At 46.6% G+C, this 22,288-nt stretch overlaps 3 protein-coding genes across 4 annotated transcripts; 1 reads left to right on the top strand and 2 right to left on the bottom strand.

Annotated features, from left to right (window-relative positions):
• Positions 1-15: 15 nt before the first annotated feature.
• Positions 16-2,584, bottom strand: ap4s1 (adaptor related protein complex 4 subunit sigma 1). Its single transcript, XM_079175197.1, has 6 exons — positions 2,495-2,584; positions 2,059-2,210; positions 1,638-1,724; positions 803-871; positions 638-649; positions 16-537 (listed from the first exon to the last, which is right to left on the bottom strand). Exons 2-6 carry the CDS (start codon positions 2,194-2,196, stop codon positions 409-411), a joined length of 435 nt encoding a protein of 144 aa, XP_079031323.1. The 5' UTR covers positions 2,197-2,210; positions 2,495-2,584; the 3' UTR covers positions 16-408.
• A 412-nt stretch (positions 2,585-2,996) lies between these two features.
• strn3 (striatin, calmodulin binding protein 3) lies at positions 2,997-17,030 on the top strand. Of its 2 annotated transcripts, XR_013767420.1 has the most exons (17): positions 2,997-3,461; positions 8,577-8,680; positions 8,809-8,882; positions 9,218-9,296; positions 9,658-9,819; positions 10,704-10,842; positions 10,943-11,078; positions 11,530-11,666; positions 11,758-11,936; positions 12,077-12,124; positions 12,214-12,335; positions 12,708-12,875; positions 12,957-13,097; positions 13,391-13,498; positions 13,632-13,718; positions 13,896-15,466; positions 15,612-17,030. XR_013767420.1 is itself a non-coding variant. In XM_079174807.1 (16 exons), exons 1-16 carry the CDS (start codon positions 3,198-3,200, stop codon positions 14,063-14,065), a joined length of 2,118 nt encoding a protein of 705 aa, XP_079030933.1. In that variant the 5' UTR covers positions 2,997-3,197; the 3' UTR covers positions 14,066-17,030. The 2 variants fall into 2 exon arrangements, 1 of the variants encoding a protein (XP_079030933.1); XM_079174807.1 differs by having other exon boundaries at positions 13,896-17,030.
• Positions 17,031-17,677: 647 nt separating this feature from the next.
• Positions 17,678-21,968, bottom strand: drc2 (dynein regulatory complex subunit 2; the record flags this gene model as incomplete). The annotated part of the gene is made up of 9 exons (XM_079174277.1): positions 21,839-21,968; positions 21,577-21,744; positions 21,322-21,491; positions 21,100-21,247; positions 20,913-21,011; positions 20,417-20,509; positions 19,457-19,675; positions 19,247-19,378; positions 17,678-17,959 (listed from the first exon to the last, which is right to left on the bottom strand). Exons 1-9 carry the CDS (start codon positions 21,959-21,961, stop codon positions 17,678-17,680), a joined length of 1,434 nt encoding a protein of 477 aa, XP_079030403.1. The 5' UTR covers positions 21,962-21,968.
• Positions 21,969-22,288: the final 320 nt, after the last annotated feature.

Genomic DNA, 22,288 nt, shown 5'->3' on the forward strand with positions numbered 1-22,288 from the left:
GTTGTTTTTATTATCTTTAATTTCACTGAAACAATGAGACGAAACATAAAAAACTATTAATTTAAATAAAGAACTCTTTTTCTGCTCATGCCGGTATAAAAATATATTTATTATTTATGACAAAATAATAAAATTAAGTGTTTGATATTCAAACTACTTGGTTTGAGGATTGTAATAAAATACATAATAAGCAAAGATATAAAACTAAATAATTTGGGTCACTTTTGACCATCAGAGGGTTAAATAAAGTTTATTTTACTAAATAATAAATCTAGACATCAGTGGAAAAATGACAATCCATTCACGTTGATCGGAACCTTAAACAGTCACAAGGTTGAAGGTTCGATTCCCGTCGGTTTTATCTCCACCGGATGATGTCGGTTCTGTGACATCACTTCCTGTGGAGCCTCAGCCGTCGGCCATCTTGTCGAGGGCAGTAAGCGGCGCGAGGACGCGGCTCTTGTTGGTCTCGACCACGTGTCCGTTCTGGATCATCTCGTCCAGGATGATGTGGACTCGGTCCAAGTTGAACATGATCTGAAGACGGCCGAGAGTCAAAGAAAAACAGGAAGCCGTGCTAACAAACAGGAAGTCGTGCTCACAGAGGGCGGCTGTGATTGGTCAGATTAAAGGATACGTCCAGTTCACTCTGTTGGAGACAAAATAAACACAAAGTTCTGAGACTAGAAACAAAGTGACAGTAAAACAGGAAATGAGTCAATATTACAGATTAAAGTTCGACGTGACGATCACCTCTAACACACAACTATAAATACAAACATAATAAACTAGACAAACTCACCACTCGGCTGAAGTATTTATCCAAAACCTCCACAAAGTTATGAACCAGCTCGTAGACGGAAAGTTCGTTCTGAGCAAAACAATCACAAATATTAAGACGATCTAAACGATAGATTACATTCATAGCGTTAATGTGTGAGGACGTGGTGCAACATGAAAAGACTTAAATCATCTTCACAACCAAACATGATTTATATTCACATGGAGCTAAATCCAGGTCAAGTTTTGTTCATTTGAAAAACAAATGTGAACCTGAAAGTTCAAGTTGTGGTCTTGAACATTTAAAAATACAGCAATGTATTCAAAATAAAAACAAGTGAATGAAACGTGTTTTTGGGTTGAATTTCATTTTGATTCAGTTCTGGAATTTTTTTGAATACATTTTTTTCATTTTCATTTTCAGTTTCAAATCTTTTTTTCAGTTCAGACTTTTGAGCCTGATCTAGCGTGGGGGGCGTGGCATCAGCTGAGAGGGGCGTGGCATCATCAACTGAAAACAAGATCTGAAACCGAAAATATAAAATCTGAAACTGAAAAAAAAAATGTATTCAAAGAAATTCCAGAACTGAATCAAAATGATATTCAACCCAAAAACACGTTTCATTCACTTGTTTTTATTTTGAATACATTGCTGTATTTTTAAATGTTCAAGACCACAACTTGAACTTTCAGGTTCACATTTGTTTTTCAAATGAACAAAACTTGACCTGGATTTAGCTCCATGTATACACAGTGGTATTGGCACCTGTATTGTGGTATTAGTACTTGTACTGCAGTACAGGAATACACATATGTTGTGCATTCTAATAAACAAATAAAAACATGGCATCTCTCACCTCGTTGTCCGTGACGCCGACCACGATGTACAGAGCGGCGTACTGACGGTAAACCAGTTTAAAGTCTTTGTATTCCACAAACGAGCACTAAGACCCAGCAGAGAGTTAAAGGAACACACACGTTTATTACCAGAGACAGACAGGCAGACAGAGAGACAGACAGGCAGAAAGACAGAGAGAGAGACAGGCAGAGAGAGAGACAGACAGACAGGCAGAGAGAGACAGGCAGACAGACAGAGAGAGAGACAGACAGACAGACAGACAGAGAGAGACAGACAGACAGACAGAGAGAGAGAGACAGGCAGACAGACAGAGAGAGAGACAGACAGACAGAGAGAGAGAGACAGACAGACAGACAGAGAGAGAGACAGAGAGACAGGCAGAGAGAGAGACAGACAGACAGGTACAGACAGACAGGTACCTGGTCCTTCCTGCGGCTCAGACAGCAGTGGACCACGTGGTTCTCCAGCAGCGTTCTCCGGTTGAGCTCTACCGGGTCATAATAACGGGACAGTCTGGTCTGACCCTGTCTGTTCACCATCAGCACGAACTTTATCATCCTGAGACCAGATCCTGAGGAACAAACACCTCTAGTTTCATATATACATATATATATATATGTATAATATAATATATGTGAATTACATCTTGTATTCATCTTAAAACAGTTTATGATGACAGAAGACGCGTTTACAGTTTCCGAGCAGCACATGAAGGCAGCATCCCGTCGTGTATACAACGGCTTGTTTCCGTTAATAACGCGTTAATAACGCGGGTTTAAACATAGTTTAATCGTCTATACGGCCGGTAAACGGTGTCACGTGTCGGTTAACATTATGAATGATTATGAAACTTACCGGAAGTCGTTAGCTTGTAAGCTAACCTGTAGCTAAATGAGCACCATCATCACACAGCGCTTTGGAGCGAAGCTAACTAGAGCTGTTAGCATTTATCACGCATGCTCAGTAGAGCACTTATCTGGTGCGTTCATTGAACAAATGGTAAATACGAACTTTACAACTCAGCCAACATTTGAGACTTTTTATTATTTATTTGTATTAATAAATTAATAAACAAATACATATATATATATTTCAATGAATCCAGATGAATACATAATGTAAATAACAATTAATCCATAAAGAGCTCCACTTCACCTGATAATAATCTAATGCTAAAAAAATTAAATGATCTGAATCAAGACGGGAAGTGTGATTTCCTACGTTCTTCCCGAGTCGTGGACGTTACATAGTGGATGACAGGGGAAAGAAAAAACCAGGATGGCTCTTTTCCCGGCATGCAGCGCAGCTGGGTTCTCCCTCCCACCGTATTCCAAGGAGAGAGAGAGCGAGAGAGAGAGAGAGCAGTAATGGCGGCCGGTTAGAGCCACACACAAACCGTCCGCATTCATCCAGCGCGGCAGACACGGAGGCACGGGCTTCTTTTTTAGGGGGGGGGTCGGGAATCCTTCATTGGACTGTTGCTGTCTGGGACTTTATGTTTCCGGTCTGGGACTTTACTTCTACTCTTATATAAAAACGCATATACCCCCCAAAAAACATGGATGATCACCCCGGCGGAGGAGGAGTCGGAGCGGCCTCGAGACAGCCTCCACCGCCGCAACAAGGGAGCAACAGCACCGCTAATCCTCCAGTCGGAGGACCCGGATGTGGAGGTGTCATGGTGCCGCACCAGCCGGAGGAGATACCCCGAATGCAGCAGCAGCAGTACACCATCCCCGGCATCCTGCACTACATCCAGCACGAGTGGGCCCGGTTCGAGATGGAGAGGGCTCACTGGGAGGTGGAGAGGGCCGAGCTCCAGGTTAGCATTCATTTAGCTTAGAACTGATTTAGGCTAACGCAAGCTAACAACAACAACCGGAGGGGGGGGGGCAGTTTACGGTGTAACTTTACTAGTTTAAATACTATTATATTATAATCACCGTACGTTGAAATGTGCCTTTTAAAGTTCATGGTTAGCCAAATGTTTGTTGCCTAACCGGCTAAGTGGCTAAGCTAACGGGGCTAAACACGATTAATTTAGCGGATTGCGCTGCGGGGGGGCGGGGTTAGCTGTTAGTTTAGCCCTTAGCTTCGTAGCGCTGTCAAGACGGGTACACTTTAGCAACTCGCAGTTGTTGTTGTCACTCTTCGTCTTGTTAGCTCGTGAGGTTGAACTCCTGCTAACGTTGAAACTTTTTTTAATTCATTGTGGACATGGTGACGTCAGTAAAAAGGAGAAGTGAAGCTCCAAAAGATAGTTAATCTGCAGCCATTTTGGTTTGTCACGCTAGCTTAAGGCAGCTTTGTTTACTAGTTGATATAGCTGGTTTAGCTTTAGTTTAAGGCTAGTGTTAGCATCACACACTGAGTCTGTAGCTTTAGTTTAAGGCTAGTGTTAGCATCACACACTGAGTCTGTAGCTTTAGTTTAAGGCTAGTGTTAGCATCACACACTGAGTCTGTAGCTTTAGTTTAAGGCTAGTGTTAGCATCACACACTGAGTCTGTAGCTTTAGTTTAAGGCTAGTGTTAGCATCACACACTGAGTCTGTAGCTTTAGTTTAAGGCTAGTGTTAGCATCACACACTGAGTCTGTAGCTTTAGTTTAAGGCTAGTGTTAGCATCACACACTGAGTCTGTAGCTTTAGTTTAAGGCTAGTGTTAGCATCACACACTGAGTCTGTAGCTTTAGACTAGTGTTAGCATCACACACTGAGTCTGTAGCTTTAGACTAGTGTTAGCATCACACACTGAGTCTGTAGCTTTAGCTTTAGACTAGTGTTACTAGTCACACCAAGTCTGTTTGTCTGGCATTTAAAATAATATATAACCAGATTTATTGTGAAGGAGTGTGACCACTTTTACTTTAATAACTGTGTGTGTGTGTGTGTGTGTGTGTGTGTGTGTGTGTGTTGGATTCCTTCAGCATGACTCTGAGTGTCTCACAGACTAAAGCTGTCACATTCTTGTCCGTTGACATCGACTGTAGGAGATGAACTGCAGACAGTGAACTCGTTTATATTCTGTGGACACGTTTCATTTGAACCTTAAGGACTTTTATTGAGATTCATAACAAGCTCTTTTAAGGTTTTGTTCGGGTCGGATCAGAGCTGTGAGCAGATGAAGACCTATTGGATATGAATATCTGTATTCAGGATAGATCATATACATTTATTATAAATATAATAATAAAGGTGTCTATTATGAATGAGTGAAATTTGAGAGGTTTCACTCTATAGTCAATAGATCCTTAATGTTGAAACGATCAGATCAATGAGACCAAGAAGAATAAAAGCAGATTTAAATCAGCGAGTGTCAGAGGAAGAGACCTTGTCCCCTCCAGGTCTGGGTCTGGAACCAGCTGAGCAGGCTGGATCTGAGGTTCGGGAGGTCTAGGTGATGAGGAGAAGTGGATCTGAGGTTCAGGGGTGGTTTAGGGAGGACTGTGGAGATGTGGTCTCTGGAGTTGTGGATGTTTCGTAGTTTGTTGTGAGGGTCTGTAGCAGGTCCAGGTCTAGGTCCAGGTCTATTCACTTCAGACTGGTCGTCTCCAGCTTCAGGTGATTTGAATGTTTCCGGTTTGTGTGAACATGAAGTATGAAAAGCAGCCGGTTAAATGTGGAAGTAGTTCATGGATGAGTGAGGTCATTCTGTTCCTGTGAGGTCATCGAACACTTGGTGGTTCATGACCTGCAGGTCTTTAAATCAGACGCAGGGGAACGTGTCGTCTCACCAACCTCTTACAGGTCCAGTTGCATTGTGGGTAATGTAAGACTGATTCATGAGAAAGTGAGATACGTTAGATTATAAATGACTCTTCAAACCTGCTCTCTGTTTTTATTTTTGTTTTCAGCCCCCCCCTTTAGCCGGGGGGTCAGAGGTCACGTGTTTACCTGGAGAGCAGTCTCAGGTCGCCTGTTTTAGTAACGAGAGCAGATCAGTGATGAGGGGACCTGGTCTACTGAGACCTGGTCTGATGGACTGATCCCAGCTGGAGGCTCAAAGTAGAGCGGACAGAAATAACTACACACACGCATATATATATATATACACACGCACACACACACAATAACTACAACTTGAAGTGTGTGTTAATGAAAGGAGAATCTGTTGTATTTACGCTTTCACTACCATCTGTTCTTTGAGTCGAGGCTTCGTTTCTGAACATGAAATAAACTTCATGTCTCTGACATCAACTCTCCTGATTATTAAGAAAGTTAAAACAGTTTCTCCTCATCATCATCATCATCATCATCATCATCATCATCATCATCATCATCATCACAGTGATAAACAGGAAGGTGGTTAAAACATGTCAATATAAAGCTGGACCTCATTAAACGTCACGATGTCTTCACACCTGTTGAGTTCTCTTCTGAAAGAGATCCGACAGCTACAGCGGAATACATAAATACATAATAAAGCCCCCCACACACACACACACACACACACACCTGGTGACCATGAATCAAGCGCTCCTCAGGGAGCTGCAGTTAGTGAGGTCAGAGTGATGATGAAGGGTGAGTTCACTGGCCCAGATATACAGGATGACAAATCAGAGAGGGGGGGGCATTCCTCTGAACAACTGCGTCATCACACACACACACACACACACACACAGACGTCAGTCTTCTGGTATGTCCTTAGCTGTGGCTGTCAATCACCGACCAATGAGAGCAGAGCTGAGCTAGTGTTGTCTGTTATGTCGTCTGTCTCCCCCCCCCCCTCCCCCCTCCCTCCCTGTGTGTGTCAGGGGAGAACCTCTGGTTTCTCCGTTGCCTTGGCGACCGTCACTAGAGGAAGTTGCGACCCCCCCTTGTTGCCATGGTCACCCTGTTTGTGTATAAATAGATCCTCAGCAGGGTTTAGTTTCAGGAGCAGCTGCTCTCAGACAGACAGGTGAGCAGGTGGATAACAGACAGACAGACAGACAGGTTCTGGGGCGTACTGGTGGTCCAGAGGTTTGGGGTGATGATCACCCTGTGTCCTGTGTCCTCTGTCCCGTCAGTGAACACAGGACGTCTTAACATTCTGCAGTGAATCAGACGTTTGTGTGAATGTTAGAACCTTGAGGACGTTCTGAGGCTCAGTGAAACGTGATGAACCCTGACTTCTGCTTTATTCACTGTATGTCTCTGCTAGTTATATATATATATATATATATATATGTGTGTGTGTGTGTGTATATATATATATATATATATATATATATATATATATGTATATATGTATATATGTGTATATATATATATATATGTATATATGTATATGTATATGTGTTATAATACAGGGCTGGCACAAACGCTCATTTTCATTATTAATCCATTTATTTCCAGTTTACTATCACGCAAAGAAAAACGGACCCAAAAATATGATTTTTATTATAAAACTATTTGCTGCTGAATTCTTCCGCTGACGGACTCCAGCAGCTCATGTGAACGTGCTGTCGCTGTTCTTCACATGTACAACTTGAAATACTTTCGAGGTTTTCTCATCACAGGTTCACAGCTGTGTCTGCTTCGTACGGAGCGACGTCATGGACTCACCTGTATGGGGTCAGATCAGTCTCAATAATTGCAAATGCAAACAGAACAATTCACAAATACATTCCAATGCACAAATAAATAAATTACGATTTATATAAATGTAAAAAAAAAAATCACAAATATATTTCTGCATTTGTATGTATTTATTTGTAAATCGCTTCACATTTATTTGTGGATTTATGAGACTCATCTCACGTCGCTGGATTCACAAATTTCAACATAGACCTGTCTGTAGCCAATCAGATGTCAGCCTTATTTTCAACCAATCACATGAGCGCAGCTCCCCCCTCCCCTCCCCACGAGACTGGAAATAAATATTGTAGCCGTCTGTGTTCACCCAGAGCTCTACGATCCCTCATATCAGTAGAGACCGGACCAAACTATGTGTATAAATGTTATTTCGGAGTTCCTTTTTGTTGGTTTATTGCCGTTAAATCACAGCCAAATCAGTTTATGTTGTGTTCATACAGCTATGGTTAACAGCGACGTGTGGCTTGCTAGACACAGTGAATACAGTTCGATGAAATCCACGGAGCTCCTCCGGACTATGTTATGAACCAGACATGACGGCGTTTGGTTCCCCGTGATATCTGGGACTTCCACAACACATACTAAGCAGAAATAGAGGTTATTTTTTCCACAGTTGACGGCGGACAGTTGAACGGCTATCAGGGCGATAAGCCGCGCTCCCTCACCGGCGCGTCCAGCGCGATTCACCGATTCACGCGAATGAACACAAATAGTCCCCCGGCGAGACCGGCGGCGCGAATCGTGTTTGGTGTGAACGCAGCATTACGCTAGCAGCCTCGTGGCCTCATTGTTTGTACCAGATGGTTTACACACACATAGTTTGGTCCGGTCTCTACTGATATGAGGGATCGTAGAGCTCTGGGTGAACGCAGACGGCTACAATATTTATTTCCAGTCTCGTGGGGAGGGGAGGGGGGAGCTGCGCTCATGTGATTGGTTGAAAATAAGGCTGACATCTGATTGGCTACAGACAGGTCTATGTTGAAATTTGTGAATCCAGCGACGTGAGATGAGTCTCATAAATCCACAAATAAATGCAGTGCGATCCACAAACAAATACATACAAATGCAGAAATATATTTGTGATTTTTTTTTTACATTTATATAAATCGTAATTTATTTATTTGTGCATTGGAATGTATTTGTGAATTGTTCTGCGTGCATTTGCAATTATTGAGACTGATCTGACCCCATACACCTGTGAGGTCATTGTTTCACCTGTGAGGTCATGGTTTCACCTGTGAGGTCATGGTTTCACCTGTGAGGTCATGGTTTCACCTGTGAGGTCATGGTTTCACCTGTGAGGTCATGGTTTCACCTGTGAGGTCATGGTTTCACCTGCTGTGTGTTGTGTCTACAGGCGAGGATCGCGTTCCTTCAGGGGGAGAGGAAAGGTCAGGAGAACCTGAAGAACGACCTGGTCAGAAGAATAAAAATGTTAGAATACGCTTTAAAACAGGAACGGTAAGAAATGAATATCTCAACATCAACACTATGGTTCATCTCTGACTGAAGGTCTTCTGTGGTGCGTTCATGTGCTGCTGGGAAACTTCTCTTCTCTATATATTTATTTATTATAATGTTTTCCTCAGAGCAAAATACCACAAGTTAAAATATGGAACGGAGTTGAACCAAGGAGAGATGAAGATGCCAAGCTTTGAATCAGGTCAGTGATGAAAGAAACGCAGAAAGATCTTCTCTCTGATTCTCAGCTTCACCTTCTTCTTCTTCTTCTTCTTCTTCTTCTTCTTCTCCTTCTCCTTCTTCTTCTTCTTCTTCTTCTTCTTCTTCTTCTTCTTCTTCTTCTTCTTCTTCTTCTTCTTCTTCTTCTTCTGATTTATTCTTCCTCTCCCCATGTTAGAGGTGCGTTTTGTCTGTCCTGACCCCTGACCTCCTCCAGTGTTTCTGTTGTTTGTATGACTTTGATCTCCAGGAGGTTTCTAGAAGGTTCTGGTCCTGATCGGATCCTCTCGTGTTGATCCGTGTGTTTCCTGTTTTCAGACACCAAAGACTCCGAGGTCTCTGCTGTTCCTGCCAACAGTCAGCTCACCTGGAAACAAGGGAGACAACTGCTCCGACAGTAAGAGCTTCAGTTCACTGCTTCATTCATCTGAAGGTCTTTGTTCATGTAGACGCTGCTGAAGACCTGAAGACCTGGATCAGTCGTGTCCTTTACTAGTTTCATCTTTAAAATCATCAGTTCTTTTTTTAAAGTCATTTTTACAGAAAGAAAAGACAAACTGCTTTATTTAATGACAGTAAATTAAATGTTTTCATGTTTTTTACTTTTGTTTGGTGTCAATAATAATAATAATAACTTTATTTATAAAGCTCCTGAAACTAAAGATCAGTTTATACCCTCATGAAACAGAATGGATGGAACAATAGAAGCAGCTCATAGAGAAGAACAATAACATAGAATATCATGTGTGTGTGTTCAGGTACCTGCAGGAAGTAGGATACACGGACACCATCCTGGACGTTCGTACTCAGAGGGTCCGCTCGCTGCTCGGCCTGTCGGGCTCCGAGCAGAACGGTTCTGTGGAGAACAAGAACCTGCAGCAGCTGATCAACGGCACGGAGCGCCGCAAGGACGGCAAGAGGTACACACACACACACACAGAGATACACACAGAGACACACACACACACACACACACACACACACAGATACACACAGAGACACACACACACACACACACACACACACAGAGATACACACAGAGACACACACACACACACACACACACACACACACACACACACACACACACACACACACACACACACACACACAGAGATACACACAGAGACACACACACACACACACACACACACACACACACACACAGAGATACACACAGAGACACACACACACACAGAGATATACACACAGAGACACACACACACACACACACAGAGATATACACACAGAGACACACACACACACACACACAGAGATATACACACAGAGACACACACACACACACACACACACACACACACACACACACAGAGATATACACACAGAGACACACACACACACACACACAGAGATATACACACAGAGACACACACACACACACACACAGAGATATACACACAGACACACACACACAGAGATATACACACAGAGACACACACACACACACACACAGAGATATACACACAGAGACACACACACACACACACACAGAGATATACACACAGAGACACACACACACACACACACAGAGATATACACACAGAGACACACACACACACACACACAGAGATATACACACAGAGACACACACACACACACACACACACACACACACACACACAGAGATATACACACAGAGACACACACACACACACACACAGAGATATACACACAGAGACACACACACACACAGACACACACACACACACACACACAGACACACACACACACACACACACACACACACACACACACACACACACACCTCTCTGCTTGTTTCCAGGAGTCCAGGTGACGTTCTGGAGACGTTCAACTTCCTGGAGAACGCAGAGGACAGCGATGAAGACGAGGATGAGGAGGGAGACCTGATGGACGACATCAGCACGGACAAACACCACCGAGCCAAGAAACACAAGACCAAGGTACACACACACACACACACTTACACACACTCCTCTCCTCTTTCCTTCTCCTCCCCTTGACCTCTTCCTCCTCCTCCTCCTCCTCCTCCTCCTCCTCCAGGTGGGGAACGAGGGCTTGGCGTCGGAGGACGACGCCGACACCGAGGAGGCTCTGAAGGAGTTTGACTTCCTAGTGACGGCGGAGGACGGAGAGGGAGCAGGCGAGGCTCGGAGCTCCGGAGACGGGACGGAGTGGGGTGAGAGACACGGGACGTGGTTTAACTGGAGACCAGAGACCCTGTTAGAGGAAGTGGACCAGCACAGACCAGCACAGACCAGCACAGACCACAAGGTTTTACTCTGAAAAACAGCCTCAAAAAACAATAGTTTGATCCATCATCAGCCAATCAGACAGAGAAGAGTTCTTCAGGGTTGATCCATCTGATGGATTTAGATTCTAGCTCCAGACCTGGTCTTTGAAAAACCGTCCTCATCAACAACATCATGACGTCATAATTCACCTTCATCCAACACTCATTTTACTGAGGAGAGCTTGAACGCATCACAGTGTAACTCAATGTAACGTCAGCTGTTAGCTCATTATGGGACTTCTGATGCTAACAGCTGATGCTAACAGCTGATGCTAACAGTAACAATGTGATTAAAGGATTCTCGTCCTCATTTTCATGTCTGTTTGTGTCTCCTCAGCGGAGCCCCTCCCCTTTCCTCCCGGGGGGGGGAAGTCCTTCCTGCTGGGCTCAGACGACGTGTTGGAGAGCGTGTTGGGTTTGGGCGACCTCGCCGACCTCACCGTCACCAACGACGAGACGGACTACAGCTACGACGTAAGACGCGCTCGGCGGTTTGGGGCGCGTTCGCGTCGGCGGCTTGAAGTCGGGACGCTCATCTGCTTGTTGTTGTTGTTTGTCCCTCCAGCTGCCGTCCAATAAGGAGTCTTCATTCAGGAAGACGTGGAACCCAAAGTACACGCTGAGGAGCCACTTCGACGGCGTCCGAGCGCTCGCCTTCCACCCGGTGGAGCCGTGTCTGGTCACCGTGTCAGAGGACCAGACGCTCAAGCTGTGGAACCTCAACAAGACCGTCCCTGCCAAAAAGTACACACACACACACACACCTAATCATACACCTGTACCCACGTACACACACACACACACACACACACACACACACACACACACACACACACACACACACACACATACACACGAAGATGATGATGTGTTTTGTGTTACAGAAGTGCCTCTTTTGATGTGGAGCCCGTCTACACATTCAGAGCCCACGTGTAGGTACCACACACACACACACACACACACACAGGTTCAGGGTTATTCTATATTATAATGTATATAATGTATATGTGTCTGTCCTCAGCGGCCCCGTGTTGTCTCTGGCGATGACCTCGAGTGGTGAGCAGTGCTTCAGCGGCGGCATCGACTCTACGATCCAGTGGTGGAACATCCCGAGCTCCAACGTGGACCCCTACGACACCTACGGTACGCCCTCTGACCTCTGACCTCCACCCTGACCCGTCCGGTTCCTCCAGGAAGGCTCCTCGCTGAGGGAACGAGTCCTCTAAACCATAAGGACGGGTGCTTCAATGCTTCCTTTCCTAGCTCCTTTAGCAGAAGAAACCCATGATTCAGATGATGTCGTCATCGTCTATTCATAGAACACATGAGAATCTTTGAATCAGTATTGTACCCGTGAAGTCGCTCAGATCTCTTCTTCTTCAGTGTAATAAGTTGTGATCTAAAGATTCCGGCTCATCTTCTCCTCAGGCTACAGTAACATGCTTGGCATCGCTGAAAACTACAAATTCCCAGCTTTTCTAATGCCCCCGAACGCACCTTTCACTGTCCAATCAGATCCCAGCGTGCTGGCGGGCTCGTGGCTGGGTCACACGGACGCCGTGTGGGGATTGGCTTACAGCGGCATCAAGAACCGCCTCCTGTCCTGCTCGGCCGACGGAACCGTGAAGCTGTGGAACCCGACGGAGAAGAACCCGTGCGTCAGCACGTTCAACAGCAACGACGGTGAGGACGGACGGCGTCCCCCCCCCGGTGGACACCGCAGGAACAACGTGTGCTGATGTGTGTGTGTGTGTGTGTTTGTAGAGCATGGCGTCCCCACGTCGGTGGACTTCAACGGGTGTGACCCCGCCCACATGGTGGCGTCGTTCAACAGCGGAGACGTGGTGGTGTACGACCTGGAGACTTCCCAGAATGCACTGGTGCTGAAGGGGCAGGGAGAAGGCAGTAAGACACACACACACACACACACACACACACACACACACACACACACACACACACACACACACACACACACACACACACACACACACACACACACACACACACACACACACACACACACACACACAAATATACAATCCTAATCCAGCAGTTTATTTAATAGACAATGAATATTGATATGAAACAGAGGAGCTATGGAAGCCCATTGATTTCAAAACAGGAAGAATAAAAGAAAAAGTCAAGTGATAATATGACTGATGACCCCCCCCCCCCCCCCCCCCCCCCCCCCACAGCCCTCCCAGGGTGCCATCACATCAACAAGGTGGTGAGTCATCCCACGCTGCCGGTCACCATCACCGCTCATGAAGACAGACAGATCAAGTTCTACGACAACAAGTCAGGTCTGTCTGTCTGTCTGTCTGTCTGTCTGTACCTGTTGTCTTTGTTTTCATGAAAACTTTCATACAGAATTTGAAGATTACACAGCCAACATAACCTGTCTGTCTGTCTGTCTGTCTGTCTGTCTGTCTGTAGGTAAAGTGATCCATGCCATGGTGGCTCACCTGGATGCAGTGACCAGTCTGGCTGTGGATCCTAACGGGATCTACCTGATGTCTGGAAGTAAGGAGACGCACAGAGAGCTGCCTCTACTCCTCCTGCTCCTCCTCTGGTTCTAACATGTCATCTCCTCTCCCTCCTCCTCCTCCTCCTCCTCCTCCTCCTCCTCCTCCTCCTCCTCCTCCTCCTCCTCCTCCTCCTCCTCCTCCTCCTCCTCCTCCTCCTCCTCCTCCTCCTCAGGTCACGACTGCTCCCTCCGTCTGTGGAACCTGGACAGTAAGACGTGTGTTCAGGAGATCACGGCTCACCGTAAGAAGAGTGAGGAGGCCATCTACGACGTGGCCTTCCACCCGTCCAAGGCCTACATCGCCTCCGCTGGAGCCGACGCCCTCGCCAGGGTCTACGTGTAGAGGAGGAGGAGCAGCAGGAGGAGGAGGAGGAGGAGGAGCAGCAGCAGCAGGAGGACCCAGACAGACAGACAGACAGAGAGAGATTAGTCTGTTCACACTAACAGTATTCAGGTCTCTGAACACAGATGATGTATTAATGAAGACTGGACACTCACACACTCTCTCCTCCAATGAGGAGGTGCAGCTGTGTCCGTCTCCTCCGATCTGACTGAAGACACTGAGTGACGTTGTTTAAAGGTTGACACTGAGCAGCTCACCTGTCCTGTGATGACACTACACCCCCCCCCCCCCCCCCCCCCCCCACCATTAACACTAGCGTGACCTCCTGACCTCCACAGCAGGACCAGAGGACGGACTGAAAGGACCCCAGTAGTCCGCTGCTTTGGTTTGTTCTTCATCTGATGACATCACATCCAGATGTTTCTCCACGAAGCTCTGGAGCGTCCTGGTCCTCTCTCAGAGGGAGCCGGTGGTTTGATTCTCAAACCTCTGATCTGTGTGTCGACGGTTCTCATCCGGTGGGACGTCCCGGGAATATTTCGTTTGTGTCTTTGACAGCGAGACGCAGAGGGACGTCCTGAGACATGGAGACGACGTGAGACGACGTGAGATAAAGACAGACGACGTGAGAGACGACAAGACAGATGTTGTTGGACAACTTTAGACGACGTTAGATGAAGACGGACGACGATGACGTTAGATGAAGACGGACGACGTTAGATGAAGACGGACGACGATGACGTTAGATGAAGACGGACGACGATGACGTTAGATGAAGACGGACGACGATGACGTTAGATGAAGACGGACGACGATGACGTTAGATGAAGACGGACGACGATGACGTTAGATGAAGACGGACGATGACGACGTTAGATGAAGACGGACGACGTTAGATGAAGACGGACGACGATGATGTTAGATGAAGACGGACGACGATGACGTTAGATGAAGACGGACGACGTTAGATGAAGACGGACGACGATGACGTTAGATGAAGACGGACGACGATGACGTTAGATGAAGACGGACGACGATGACGTTAGATGAAGACGGACGATGACGACGTTAGATGAAGACGGACGACGTTAGATGAAGACGGACGACGATGATGTTAGATGAAGACGGACGACGTTAGATGAAGACGGACGACGTTAGATGAAGACGGACGACGATGACGTTAGATGAAGACGGACGACGATGACGTTAGATGAAGACGGACGACGTTAGATGAAGACGGACGACGATGACGTTAGATGAAGACGGACGACGATGACGTTAGATGAAGACGGACGATGACGACGTTAGATGAAGACGGACGACGTTAGATGAAGACGGACGACGTTAGATGAAGACGGACGACGATGACGACGTTAGATGAAGACGGACGACGATGACGACGTTAGATGAAGACGGACGACGATGACGACGTTAGATGAAGACGGACGACGATGACGACGTTAGATGAAGACGGACGACGATGACGACGTTAGATGAAGACGGACGACGATGACGACGTTAGATGAAGACGGACGACGATGGACAGCGTTAGAAGACATCAGACGCTGCTGGCTGTTGGTCGGTTTGTTGACTATCACAGCTGTTAAAAACTCATAATTACAGTCTGAACTGCACAACCTGAACGCAGCATCACCTCAGTCCGATCTTAATAGAAAACATCTTTCTGGATTTGCAGGAATCCTTCATTCCTCCAGCGGTCCTGATGAAGAAGAGAGCGGTTTCCTTTTGGACCGCTCGTGTTTTTAAACGTCTCTTGTTATAAATACACAAGTGTTGCGTTCAGGGTCCTGCTAAAAGTAAACCTTTACTAGATCAGAAGTAGATGACGTCTCCTCGACACACAGATGAAACAAACACCAACAAAGACAGAAGTCACAGAAGAAGAACTTTAAAGCATCAGAAGAAGAGCGGACCGTTTGATGTTTTAACCCGTCGACGTTTTGTTGTATTTAAGTTTTTTAATCGTAAAATCTGAAGTAATTCAGATTGTGACTTTTTTACCGTGTTTTTAAGAAGTTAGAGAAACGATTTAGTTTCTAAATAAAACGACCACATCGGGTTAAACATCAGATCGTCTGTTCGTCCAATCAGAGCCCTCCGTTCAAACCACCACCGACGTTAGCGAAGTGTGGACGTTTTGTTTGTGTAAAAAATATAAATCTAGTTTTTATAATCGTTTCTATATAAACGTGGAAACGTCTCGTCAGCGGCACCGAGGAGGATTCTGGGTCCTAGCTCCCGTCCCGTTCTGGAGGAGGAGGAGCTCCGTCTGTCCTCGCACAAAGATTTATTTAAATAAAGAGATCATTACTACTTTTTTTTTTTTTTTTTTTTCTAGCTTCTGGTAATTTCCCGGAAGTATTTGGCTTTACATGCTGGTACCTGAACGCACCACTCCTCCTCCTCTTATCACCGTGTGACTTTTCTTCAACAAGCGAGAACATTTATTTATGTCTTTTATTTTTATTTTTTATCTCTTTTCATCAAAAAAAGAACCGTTTGAGCTCCAGGGGGAAACGGTCCAATCAGACGCCTCCTGGGGGGCGGGGCTTTGAAGAAGAAAAAAACCAAAAGCTGCCCCCTGATTGGCTGAACAAGCAGCTCAGAGTTGTGTTTTGTTTTAGTTTGAAGGGATTTGTAACGCGAGCGTCTCCTGATCACAGATCTTTATTTTTCTTTCCAGCAACGCGACGACTTCCTGTGTAACGAAAGACTTTTTGTGTAATGCATGATTAATACAATAAAAAAAGTATTTTTTCTAGTCTTCCAGAAAAATGGAAAAAAAAAGTTCTGATCAGTTTTGATGAGTTTTGTAATTTTTTTTTTTTTTGATTTACAAACTATGAAACAGCAGATTTTAAAGATTGAACCACATAGCAGAATACAACTGTTGAAATGTATATAAAATGTCTATAATAACTATTAAATGGTGTACCTGTACAGAGGCTGCTGCTCCGCTCCTCATTCATCCACTCAGGAAGTGTACCGCCAAAATAAAAGACGCTTCTGAAGCCGTTCATCGTCTTTAAATAACGTCCCAACGCTTTCATTTATAGATGTGTGACAATTTGATTTAATTTCTCAAGTTTATTTTTTCAGACCTGTTTGTTTACTTTTTGTAAAATACTTGAGTTTTATTATTAAAGTGCAGACTCATCACTTATAGCTCTGAATATGTTTAAAACGGGCTCACAGGTAGATTTGTCTTAAAGAGACACACACTTAAAAACAGCTGTTTTAGGGGCTACGCTAACCGGGCTACGCTAACATGCTTCAAATGAAAAAAATCTTTTTGACTTTACAATTCAAATCAAGCCATAATTAATAGTGTAATATTGATGCTATCGTATAACTACATGTCGATATGAACATGTCAACACCTTGAGTTGTGAAAGGACTTATGGTTTTTATCAATGATGCTAATTAACAACGAGACGTAGCTGAGGAAGACCTTCAGATGTGGTCGAAAGCTGCTCGGAAAGTAAACGTTGAATTTACAATATTTTGCATGAAATCAAGTTTATTTCATGTTTCATCAGAGAAAACACAATTATTACAATTCCATAACGATGTTCAGTGTTTCCTGCAGCGTCACAGAGCGTGTTTGGCGGCGTGGACGCCCTCGATGACGTTGACGTAGCGTCTGTCTGCGTGCGGGGGGGCCGCGGTGGTCGGGGCCCGGTGCACGGTGAGCACAGCGTAGCGTCCGCCGAAATCCTGCTCGCCGACCTTCACGGCGTCCTGGCGCTGACGCAGCAGGAGCCTCAGCTGCTGGTTGTCTCGGTTCAGATCGTCTCTTCGTTTTCTCAGAGCTTCTCTCTGGAGGACGGACCTGTTGATCTTCCCCCTCAGCTGCTGCAGCGCTGACATCTCCTGCACAAACACAGGTCAGTGAAGGCAACACCTAAGTCTCCTCACTTTGTCCTCTTACACCTGAACGTCTCCTGTCTTCGTGTCCTACGTCCTGTCTTCGTCTCCTACGTCCTGTCTTCGTCTCCTACGTCCTGTCTTCGTGTCCTACGTCCTGTCTTCGTCTCCTACGGCCTGTCTTCGTGTCCTACGTCCTGTCTTCGTCTCCTACGGCCTGTCTTCGTCTCTTACGTCCTGTCTTCGTCTCCTACGTCCTGTCTTCGTCTCCTACGTCCTGTCTTCGTCTCCTACGTCCTGTCTTCGTCTCTTACGTCCTATCTTCGTGTCCTACGTCCTGTCTTCGTGTCCTACGTCCTGTCTTCGTCTCCTACGGCCTGTCTTCGTCTCCTACGTCCTGTCTTCGTCTCCTACGTCCTGTCTTCGTCTCTTACGTCCTATCTTCGTCTCCTACGGCCTGTCTTCGTCTCCTACGGCCTGTCTTCGTGTCCTACGTCCTGTCTTCGTCTCCTACGGCCTGTCTTCGTCTCCTACGTCCTGTCTTCGTCTCCTACGTCCTGTCTTCGTGTCCTACGTCCTGTCTTCGTCTCCTACGTCCTGTCTTCGTCTCTTACGTCCTGTCTTCGTGTCCTACGTCCTGTTTTCGTCTCCTACGGCCTGTCTTCGTGTCCTACGTCCTGTCTTCGTGTCCTACGTCCTGTCTTCGTCTCCTACGTCCTGTCTTCGTCTCCTACGGCCTGTCTTCGTGTCCTACGTCCTGTCTTCGTGTCCTACGGCCTGTCTTCGTGTCCTACGGCCTGTCTTCGTGTCCTACGGCCTGTCTTCGTGTCCTACGTCCTGTCTTCGTGTCCTACGTCCTGTCTTTGTCTCTTATGTCCTGTCTTCGTGTCTTACGTCCTGTCTTCGTCTCCTACGTCCTGTCTTCGTGTCCTACGTCCTGTCTTTGTCTCTTATGTCCTGTCTTCGTGTCTTACGTCCTGTCTTCGTGTCCTACGGCCTGTCTTCGTCTCCTACGTCCTGTCTTCGTCTCCTACGGCCTGTCTTCGTGTCCTACGGCCTGTCTTCGTCTCCTACGTCCTGTCTTCGTCTCCTACGGCCTGTCTTCGTCTCCTACGTCCTGTCTTCGTCTCCTACGGCCTGTCTTCGTGTCCTACGTCCTGTCTTCGTGTCCTACGGCCTGTCTTCGTCTCCTACGTCCTGTCTTCGTCTCCTACGTCCTGTCTTCGTGTCCTACGTCCTGTCTTCGTCTCCTACGCCCTGTCTGTGGAGGACAAAAGGAAGAAGTGGACCTACCTTGTCTGGTCCGTCTGTCTCGGGTCCAGTTGTCTCCTGTCTCTGGTCCTCTGGGGGGACTACTAACAGGACGTCCTTCAGCTGTCTCTCCAGCTTACGACACATCTCAGAGACTCGTAAGACTTTGGGACCCTGAAGCAGCACAGAGCGAGAGGACCAATGAGCACCAGACTCCGTGGACAAACAGGAAGTGAGACGGACGCGTGTCACCTCGGCGATGGCGGCCTTCAGTTTCCTGGCGGCGGCGTCGCTCTGGACCGTGAGCTTGGTGAGCCGCTTCCTCGCCGCCGCCCGATCCCGAGTCAGCTGATCCTGGAGCGAGCACCTCCTCTTGATCACCGCTGTCCTCTCGTCCCTCAGATCCTGTACCACCAACTGGTTTTCTGCCTCTCTTTGGTTCAGCTTGTCCCTCAGGCGGACCACGGCCTCCTGGGACAGGAGGGAGACTCTTTGTTTGATTGGTCACATGAAGGCAGAAGAACACACAAGTAGATGTAGCTAACATGTTAGCAACCAGCTGCTAATCTCATCAGGAGTCTTTGTGTCTCTGTCTTTGGTCTCCACCACCTCCTGAGACAAAGTGCTCCACTATGTCCACTGGTCTCTGAGTCTGTCTGCTGCTGGATGATGAGCAGCTAGACAGTGAGCTTACCAGAGCTTTTATTCTGAAAACAGCTGAGACTGAACCAGACAGGAAGTGTGACAAAAAAACAACTCTGAGCTAAAAGAGGCTAAAAAGCTCCGTAGAGCTGCAGAGACGTCAGTAAAGAGACGAACATAAGATCCAAGACACTGATCATAACTCCTCTAAATATCACATCTGGAGCCCAATGATCTGGGACAGCAAAGCTTTTTGATTGAAGCACATCTCATAAGACGGAAAAGAATGAAATCAAATAATAAAAATAGTTTCTGTTCTCTTCACTGAACATCGTAATCCAAAGAATATATGGTAAAAATAAATTCATAAATAATGTAAAAATACATTTAAACATTAATAAAGAGGTAAATATATAAAGAAGCTCAAATGTAATCATTGATGAATTCATCATATTGTCGGTACATGTTGGGAACCTTCATGTTCTTAGTGAACGTTTGGAAAAACAAACTGAAACTCAACTTCATTTAAAGATTAGTTTCACTTTCTGTCTGCCGTCTTTTTGCACTGACCTTCATCTTCTTCACCTTCTTCACCTCCTTGTCCTTCATGCCGATCAGATCCTGTTGCTCCAACAGCAGGGCCTGGAGGGTCTCCCCATCGACCTGGTCCACAGAGGTTCAGGTTAAACTGATCAGTTCAGCTGCTGTCATCGAGCTAAAGAGGCTGTTTCTACTGTGAAGCCTGAAGGAGTTAACTCCAGCTGGTTTCTAGGAGGCTTTTATTGTGAAACTCTTTGACACAGAGACAGGAAGCTGTTCCTGTTTTTAAATCTAAGCTTCCAGCTGATTCCTTCTTCTTCTGCTGCTGTTTAGAGGATCTTTGTGTCTTTGAACAGAGTTTATTTCTCCGTCTACTGAACTCAATGAATCTGTCCCCTCACGAGCTCTCAGTGTTTCTAAAGTACCGTGAAGTTCACACAGAAACGTAAAGGAACAAAAGCATGAAAGCTCTCCAGCCTCATCTGGGAAACACAAACAAATGAGAATGTTTTAGACTCAGACCGACCTTCAGCTGCTTCAACTTCTTCGACTTCTTCGCATCCTTCTCCTCCCTGTCCAAGTCTTTGATGATCTGTTCTTCAGTGTCGCCGGTCAGCCGGATGTCCTGGTCCCACAGAGAGACTCTGATCAGAACATTCATACGAGGCTGAGAGGGTCTTCAGCGTGACGTCAGAGAAGGAGACTCTTCATACCTTCTCGGCATCAAAGTTCTGGCGCAAGATGGTGTTCGTGTACAGCTGGTAGAGGTCCTTCAGCGCTGCTCCGTGCTGCTGCTCCAACGAGAAGGAGGCGTCCCCCACATCACCCAGACGCAGCAGCGCGTGAGACGACACCCGCTCCCTGAAAGAGGAGCATTAGGGAGGAGGAGGAGGAGGAGGAGGAGGAGGAGGAGGAGGAGGAGGAGGAGGACTCACCTCTCGGAGATGAACCTGGAGCTCAGCTGCTGCAGGATTCTCTCCCACTGCTGCTGCACCGTCGTCACCCTCTGGTGCTGCTGAGCACGCAGACGCTCCACCTGATGCAGGTGGACACGCCTCACCTGAGCCCACTGACGCTTCGCCCCCTGCAGGTCACGCTGCAGAGTCTGAAACAGCAGAACGGGAGACTGAGGAGGAGGAGGAGGAGGAGGAGGAGGAGGAGGAGGAGGAGGAGGAGGAGGAGGAGCTCACCTTGACGACGTTGTCCAGGACGTCCCGCTGCCTCTCAAACGTCTGGCTCAGCACCTCCACGTCTCCTCGCAGCTCTCCTGCTCGGCTCTGGCGGAGGATGGACCTCCAGCCTTCGTTCAGCTTCAGCAGGTTCACCTCCGTGTTCTTCTCCTCCTTCTGCAGCTTGTCCTGCTCCCACAGAGGAGGAGCCAGTGGCGTCTTATTTCAAGATATACAACTTATGCTTTTATTTTGAAAGGTAATAAGAATATGAATGAGAGACCTCCAGGAACAGAGTGAGGCTCTCCTCCTCCTTCTTGGCCTTCTCCTCCTCCGCCTGAGCTCTCTGCTGCTGGAGCATCAGCCGCTCCTCCTCCGTCTTCCTTCCGCCTTTCTTGGGTGCCATCGCTCCTCTTTGCTCTCTTGATAGCCGGAGGTGTGAATGGATTAGCTGAGGTGACGTCACAGGTTTAAACAGAGCAGCGAGTTTTGTCTCATGAGAGGAAGTAAAAGCTCATCTAGCGCGTGATACCGCCATAAATAACGCGAACCTCCCGGTGACAAGTGACAGAATAACTTACCGTGTGTACCGTGGACTACTTTGTACCGGACTACTTTGTGTCTCTTTCGGGCTTCATCGGTCGGCGGCGTTTGTTTTGTGTTCCGTCTCCATGGCAACAGCTGCGGATACGATCCGCCATGTTGGATCAAACCAACTGAAAGGTGAGAAAAG

The sequence above is a fragment of the Pholis gunnellus genome, assembly GCF_910591455.1.
Source record: "Pholis gunnellus genome assembly, chromosome: 15".
Lineage (NCBI taxonomy): Eukaryota > Metazoa > Chordata > Actinopteri > Perciformes > Pholidae > Pholis > Pholis gunnellus.

Excerpts from the sequence above, each read along its gene's own strand:
- ap4s1 (XM_079175197.1), bottom strand. The coding sequence starts at position 2,196 with ATGATAAAGTTCGTGCTGATGGTGAACAGACAGGGTCAGACCAGACTG. Across the intron at positions 1,725-2,058 it reads TGAGCCGCAGGAAGGACCAG|TGCTCGTTTGTGGAATACAA; the intron begins GTACCTGTCTGT and ends GCTGGGTCTTAG. Across the intron at positions 872-1,637 it reads TCGGCGTCACGGACAACGAG|AACGAACTTTCCGTCTACGA; the intron begins GTGAGAGATGCC and ends TGTTTTGCTCAG.
- strn3 (XM_079174807.1), top strand. The coding sequence starts at position 3,198 with ATGGATGATCACCCCGGCGGAGGAGGAGTCGGAGCGGCCTCGAGACAG. Across the intron at positions 11,079-11,529 it reads CGGAGACGGGACGGAGTGGG|CGGAGCCCCTCCCCTTTCCT; the intron begins GTGAGAGACACG and ends GTGTCTCCTCAG. Across the intron at positions 12,876-12,956 it reads CACGTTCAACAGCAACGACG|AGCATGGCGTCCCCACGTCG; the intron begins GTGAGGACGGAC and ends GTGTGTTTGTAG.